General features: G+C 41.1%; 1 protein-coding gene across 1 annotated transcript; it reads right to left on the reverse strand.

The window, feature by feature from the left end:
* Positions 1-408: 408 nt before the first annotated feature.
* LOC119281929 lies at positions 409-2,342 on the reverse strand. The gene is made up of 2 exons (XM_037562327.1): positions 1,754-2,342; positions 409-718 (listed from the first exon to the last, which is right to left on the reverse strand). The coding sequence occupies exons 1-2, from the start codon at positions 2,301-2,303 to the stop codon at positions 555-557; spliced, it is 714 nt and encodes a 237-aa protein (XP_037418224.1). The 5' UTR covers positions 2,304-2,342; the 3' UTR covers positions 409-554.
* Positions 2,343-7,888: the final 5,546 nt, after the last annotated feature.

Raw genomic sequence — 7,888 nt, forward strand, 5'->3', positions numbered from 1 at the left:
GAGCCACTGACTTGATCAAAACCTCTTTGCCAGCTGAAGAGAAAAGTTTTGCCATCCATCCTTTAACCTTGTTCCATACATTGTCCTTTAAATATTTGAAAGCCCCCTCTTTAGAAGAGCCTACATCAGAGGGCATTCCCAAGTACCTATCATTCAAGGTTTCATTGGGCACTTGAAGAATATTATTGATCTCATCTTTGACATTTGCTGGGAATTTTTTGCTGAAGAAAAGGTGGGCCGCAAGTGGAAGGAGGGAGGGCACAACTAGACCATCATGATGGCTAATTGGCCATTTACGAGTATTCACACCGAGCCACCCAAGCAACGTGCCTCGATCTAGAGCCCAACTTAGCAAAAGTTGAATCCTAGAGTTCGTCGTTCTTCCCAATTCTCATTTTTCTTACCTTCAAGATCTTTTAAGAAATAGGAATGTGTTCTCCATAATGCATATGCTCAACCTTCCGTTATTACATAGTTCCAGCCTCCAGCTGATTTAAAGGAACCATTAAATGGCCCAAATAGAACACACATTGTTCATGAGCATGGAATAAAAACTAGGCACAAATTCTTCTATTAGACATCCACCCAAGGTTTGCTAAGATCTCCATGATTGTTGTCTCCAAGGTATGGCATGCCCATTTCAGTCTCGTGATGTTCTCCTCATTTTCCGCAACAACACCCACGACAACCTGGTCCGATGTGTTCCACCGAGGATCACCTACATATATGAATTTGTCAGCTTAAAAACAATACCATTTCAAGTTAGCCAAATAGTCCAATATAAGGCAGGTGCCCCAACCAGAACTTGGGTTCTCATTCATGGGTTAATATTAGCCAGTCGACCTTTACATATATATGTGAGGCACATTAAGGTGATGGCAAGACCAAAGCTATAGTTACGGTTGTCCAAATTGGCAATCTACAAATAAATGTTGGATAGTTCATTATTGTCATAAATACAACAAAGAGTGCTCCCTTACCAATTAGTACGCTTTACTAGATTATATTTTTTTCAGAATAACCACCGTACCTAATGAAAGATCCTAATCCTCGAAGGTATTTTAAAGGAGCAATTTTAGCACGTTCCCTCTTACCTTCTCTTTTTAAATTTTAACATGGTCCATGTTACATCCTCTTTTCACACGGGGTAAAAAAGTAAGAGTTACTCGAACCCACCACTTCATGAAATCAACGGCACAGATCTATTATATACTTTTACCTTTCATGTGAAAAGACGAAGTAAGAGTGACCATGTTAAAACTGCTCTCTAATTTTATCACAATCCTCTGGATCTGCAACGTCCAAAAGAATAGTGACATATATTTTTCAAGATTAAGCAATACTTAGTAATACTCCACACACTAATGAGGGCACACGTCAACCGAAAAAGTCTACGGAGTTTCATTTCGGGATATGCTTCGTTCTCTATTTGTCTTCAACTCTTCATATAGAACCAGCTAACAGATTCCTTTTTGTGTAGATTTAACTTGCCAATTTTATGCATGAGACATATGTACTTCTTAGCGTAGAAAATGTTAAGATCCCTTACAATAGTGAGCTACTAGAAAATAATTTTTGCATCACATGTCCATGCTTTCTACTCTCTATTACTGTACATACATAGTATAGCTTCCTAATCAATGTTCTTTTGCCAACTGGCTCTCAGAGTGATGTACGAATATTCTATAGTTTTGTTTTAGATCTAGTGTGTGCGTGAGAGAGCGAGCGAGAGAGAGGGAGAAAAGGAATTTACTACTGCGGTCGCCGTGTTGGAACTGCTCCATGATGTCGTAGTCGTGGAAGTGTGCGCTGCAGTTGCACGCGCCGCCGCCAACCGCGGCCTCAGCCATCCTCTGGAACGGGCACAGCCTCTGCGCCTCCTGGAAGGCCAGCGCGATGCAAGCGCCGCAGTCCGGCGACCTGGCGTCCGGGTGCCCTGAGCAGTCGGCGGAGGCCACAATCCGGTTGGGGCTATCGCCGGCGATGTTGCCGTAATAGCAATTGCGGGATTCCCCGGAATAAGAATCGCTGCAGGATTCGCTGTAATAAGAGTAGCCGCTGGATTCCGCATTCGCCTTGGTGGGAATGGTGGCGACGAGATGGCGCAGGTTGGCCTCGTACGCGCTGCCCGGAGCGTACGTGCCCATGTCGTACGTGCCCACGGCTACGGGCAGGACGATGCCGCACTTGTCACTGGGCGTGAGGGCCAAGCCGTAGTCAGCGGCGGGCGAGCGGCTATCTGTTCCGGCGGCTAGCGCCGGGAGGAGCGATGCGAGCAGGATGATGACCGCGGCGGTGGTCATGGCCGGAGGAAGAAAAGTACTGTATTTGGGTTCGATTAACGGGAGGATGGTGCTCTGATCTGGCGAGATTAGACAGTGTATATATTGTGGGTTAGCTGAGCTCTTAATTAAGAGTTGTTGTCGACCGTTGACTACGAGCTACCGTCTATCGAGGAGTCAACATCTGCCAGCTGAAAATTATTGGTAGATTGGCTCTCAACTACATGTTCTGAGGTGCCGAGTATTCAGTGCGTACTTTAGTACTCCCTTTCTTCCAAAATAAATGTCTGTATCTGAATATACATTTGCACAAATGACCTGACACTAATCTTTGACTTTTCAACGGTTACACTCACATCAATGATTCGCACTACTTTCGCTGCCAATAATAATATATTTTACCAGAGTTAAATACATCATCAGTGCCTAAACTTGTCCGTTGCAGTCAGTTTAGTGCTTAAACTTGTAAAATACATAAAAATGGTGCTACAACTTGTCGCACGGTGCATATACGGTGCCTCCGTCTGTATGCCACCGTATTTGCTCTCCGTATGGCGTGACAGCTGGCGGCTGGCCCACAAATCAGTGGGTGAGTGTTGCTTGCGCTGGGTGAAATGTGTACAAGTTTTTTTTGCAGAATATCCCGTGAGATTTAATCAAAGTCACAAATAAGTCATTGATCTGTATGCTAATAACAGGAAAATAATATACTGTGTCATTGAATTGGTTTCGACCCTGGGACCTCCAAGTTAAATAGCACGCACGCTAGACGCCAAGACTCTGCAATTTCCTTTTTTTTAAGTTACTGTTTGTTTTTTACAATATATGTAAAATTTCCAATATACAAATATGCGACTATTGTCTATTAAAATATTTATTCTATTTTTCTAATTTGTAGTTCGAAGAGCTAAACATGAACTGTTTGTAAAGTTTATGTGGATTTAAAAAGTTCAACGTATATTATGAAATATTGCGTAATTTTTTGTATCATCATTCAGGACCACAAGTACGGAGAATTGTTTTGTATCTTCATTGTATTTTTAGAATACATAATTATTAAAAAACAACAAAGTTGTATTTTGAAAATTATTCAATACGTATTAAAAATGATTGTGTAAAAACAATAAATTATATAAATGGGTTAAAACATGTTAAACGTGTTTGTAGAAATGTAAGAATAATTTTACACAGTAATTATTTTAAAATATATCGAGCATTTTATGAAATAGATGTTGTAATCTTTTTGAATGTGTGACGGGCATTTTTCAAATACATGTTTTCAATTTCTTAATACAAGTGAGAATTTTCCCAAAATATCTTGCTTTTTAGAAAAATGCACTAACACTTTTTTAAGTTGATGGCAAGTAATATGTTGAGCTGTTCTCTTTTTTCAAACGTGAGAATTTCTTAATAATTTTTAAAATTTTCTGCGAGTCAACCTTTTTCTTTTTATTCTCTTTATTATTTCGTCTGATATCCCTAACAAATAGTAGTGTACCTGGATAGTGCATAGATAACTGCTCTTGGCTTATTGGTTAGCACATGTGCACATTGTGCGTGAGGTAATGAATTCGAATCCTGCCAGTGTGCTATTTTTTTGTTATTATACTCTATTTTATCCCACACGCTGACGTGCAGGGTCTAGATCTAACAGGTGAGATCAATGCAGTTTGGCATATTTAAATAAAATATCAGGAGCTTTTGTGAAAATTACTTAAAGTACAAGGAATTTTCTTTAAAACAACCAGCCCACTCCTCTCACAGGAATTGACATGTGGGTCGACGCCATGTTGGCACACCATGTGGGCTGTGCATATGCCCGGATACGGACGGAGGCACCGTATTTGAACGTTCGAACAAGGTACGACACCAGTTTCATGTATTTTACAAGTTTAGGCACCAAAGTGATCGCATTAGACAAGTTGAGGCACCCGTGGTGTATTTAACTCTTTTTACCACCTAAGGCTTATCCTATCAATGGGGCTGGGTATATTTGTCTTTTTAACATAGCACAGATGTAGACGCTCATACATACACACTCACGGACTCACCCGTATATATGCATACACGCACACCCTATTTTTACGAGCACATTCGAAAGACTGAGCCAGTACATCATCTCGAGATTGATGAAGTCATCGGAGACGTCTTTATAGTCAACGGAAACATCCACTGGGCGAAAGCAATGGTGAAGCCAGCCGAAAGAACATGTGAAGTTACTGTGAAAGCACAAGTACTCCCTGAGTGTTTTTGGTCATTAATGTCAACATATCTCTTGTTCGACTAATACTTTTACCTAGTATGTTTCAGATAAGTTTAACATTGGAATGGCATTGACTAGAGGATGTGGAACCCTTTTAAGATTCTAAGGACAAAAGGATTGACTCAAGCTCAAAGCACAAGACTCTACTTTTTACTTTTAGTGATTCAAGATCACATTGAGTCCATAGGAAAGCCAATACTATTAAAAGGGGGTGAGGTGTTGCTTAATGGCTTGTTTGCTCAAAATGCTTAGTAATATGCTCCAAAGCCCTCAACCACTTTCTCACATCCACATATGTCCTAAACCAAAAGTCAAACTTGGCCCTACCAAACCTTTCTATCCGGCGCCACCGAGTTCAGTTGACATAGCCACTGACAGAAACCCTAGTCTTTTCGGTCTCACCGATAGGGATCTCGGTCTCACCGAGATGGGATTGTAATATCTCTGTTTCCTTTTATAACCGTTTCGGTCTAACCGAGATGAACAGATCGGTCACACCGAGATTGCAATGCAAACTCTCTGTTTCCCTTTCGTAACATTTCGGTCTCGCCGAGATGAGAGAATCGGTCCAACCGAGTTTGCCTGATCAACTCTCTGGTTAGCTTATTACCAAAATCTTCTCACCGAGTTTGAGTAATCGGTCTCACAGATATTAGGTTATGCCCTAACCCTAATGATGTTGGTCCCACCGAGTTAACATGTTGGTCCCACCGAAATGTCTAACGGTCACATTATGAACTAAATCGGTCTAACCGAGTTTAACGATTTGGTCCCACCGAGTTTGGTAAGTTGTGTGTAACGGTTAGATTATGTGTGGAGGCTACATATACCCCTCCACCCACTCTTCATTCATGGAGAAAGCCATCAGAACATGCCTACACTTCCAGCATACATTTTCTGAGAGAGAACCACCTACACTTGTGTTGAGATCAAGATCTTCTATTCCTACCACATAAATCTTGATCTCTAGCCTTCCCCAAGTTGCTTTCCACTCAAATCTTCTTTCCACCAAATCCAAATCCCGTGAGAGAGAGTTGAGTGTTGGGGAGACTATCATTGAAGCACAAGAGCAAGGAGTTCATCATCAACACACCATCTATTACCTTTTGGAGAGTGGTGTCTCCTAGATTGGTTAGGTGTCACTTGGGAGCCTCCATCAAGATTGTGGAGTTGAACCAAGGAGTTTGTGAGGGCAAGGAGACCGCCTACTTCGTGAAGATCTACCCGAGTGAGGCAAGTCCTTCGTGGGCGACAGCCATGGTGGGATAGACAAGGTTGCTTCTTCGTGGACCCTTCGTGGGTGGATCCCTCTGTGGACTCGCGCAACCGTTACCCTTCGTGAGTTGAAGTCTCCATCAACATGGATGTACGATAGCACCACCTATCGGAACCACGGATAAAAAATCTCCATGTCTCCAAATTGCGTTTGCACACTCCAATCCCATTCCCTTACTTTCTTGCAAGTTGCATGCTTTAATTTCCGCTGCTCATATACTCTTTGCATGCTTGCTTGATTTATATTATGAATGGTTAAACTTGTGCAAAAACTCCACTCCAACTTAAAGAAATTAGAAACTGCAACTTTGTGTGTTGAGTGTCTATTCACCCCCCTCTAGACCCCTCTTCTCGATCCTTTCATACTGCTAAATTTTGGATTATCATAATGTACTGTAATTTTAGCCTTCTTTCTAGAAAGTTGTGGGGTCAAATTTACCCCACAACTTATGTGTAGAATCGCCACTGACCGGAAGGCCTAAAATATTTTTTTTAAATGCGTCCACCAATGCCAACTCTAAAACATGAATCTGGTGGGTCGGTTCCACCACAAGAAAGCTAACCATCTAAGCTACAATCAATTTGCGGGTATATGAGCAGTAGTATATATATATATGGTAGGTGCTCCCAAGAGTGGATTTCTTGTTCCCGAGTTCTGTTGTCAAATTCATATTTTAAAATTCAAAAAATTCTAAAAAATATACACATATCATGAAAAAAAATACGGAGATGTAGTACATATCCCTACGTTCATGTGTATTTTTGCAAGAATTTTTCTAAACTCCATGTAGCTCCGGATCCAAAAGCAATTTCAGGGGTGCTACCCACTTTCCTATGTACTCCCGCTGTAAAGAAATATAAGAGCATTTTAATCACTACTTTAGTGATCTGAAAGCTCTTATATATCTTCACATTGGTAAGTAACTAAAGGATTGGGCTTTGTTGCATCGTTGGTGTTGTTGGTTTCTTAAAAAAATTACTCACTCTATTTCAAAAAATAAGGTGTATTACTTTTTTGAAAAGTCCAACCTTTTAAGTTTGATCAAATTTGTAAAGAAATATACTAAAATCCATAATAACAAATTCGTGTGATTGAATTTGTCGTGAAATGAATGTTTCATACTTTTTTGTTTAATATTGTGGATATATATTGATATTTTTTTATTTGAACTTGGTCAAAGTTAAAGAAATTTGACCTTTCGAAAACTAATACCCCTTATATTCTGGAATTGATGAAATATTTAGTTTGACTGGTGGAGGAGATGATGGAGTGTGTTTTTATTTATAATATGATGATTTGATGGGCCTTTTGTTGTGTGGTTGTGTGTTGTCCGCTAACCAACACATAATTATGTGAGAAAATTTCGGCGCCGACCGCTGCATGTATTATATTCGTGTTACATTATCGCAAGGCAGTGCTTCTTTTTTGGGTGGTGTGAGGGTGCACGGGATTGATACTTTTTTATGGGCCACACTACAAGAATCAGCTACTTTGCCATCTGCCGGGGCGGACGGCAAAGGCAGGAACGGCGGACGGCAAAGGCCTTTGCCGTCTGCCGTGGACGGCAAAAGGCTTCGGCATAGTAAGGATCGACAAAGAGCTACTTTGCCGTCTGCTTCTGGAGGCTGAAGGCAAAGGGTCCTTTGCCATAAGCAGCAGACGGCAAAGAAAGCTGATAGCAATAAATACGTTGTTAGTCCGTTAGATGGCTAACGGCAGCCTTTGCCATCAGCTGCTGACGGCAAAAATAATCTGGCCTTTGCCGTCTGTCAGGTGACGTCAGCTGGACGTCACTGCCCACCTAGGCTTTGTCGTCTGCCACTGTAGGCAAACTGGCCAAATGGGTCAGCTCCCAGGGAGCACAGGTGGCCGCCGCGTGGCTTCTTTGCCGTCCGCGGCGGAGGGCAAAGGGTCCTTTGCCATCAGCGGCTAACGGCAAAGATCCTACATTGCCTCTTTTTTTTCTGTTTTTTTAAATCCAACAATTTTCACAGCAAATATATATATATATATATATATATATATATATATATATATATATATATATATATATATATATATATATAT

The sequence above is a fragment of the Triticum dicoccoides genome, chromosome 3B (genome assembly GCF_002162155.2).
Source record: "Triticum dicoccoides isolate Atlit2015 ecotype Zavitan chromosome 3B, WEW_v2.0, whole genome shotgun sequence".
NCBI classification, from domain to species: domain Eukaryota; kingdom Viridiplantae; phylum Streptophyta; class Magnoliopsida; order Poales; family Poaceae; genus Triticum; species Triticum dicoccoides.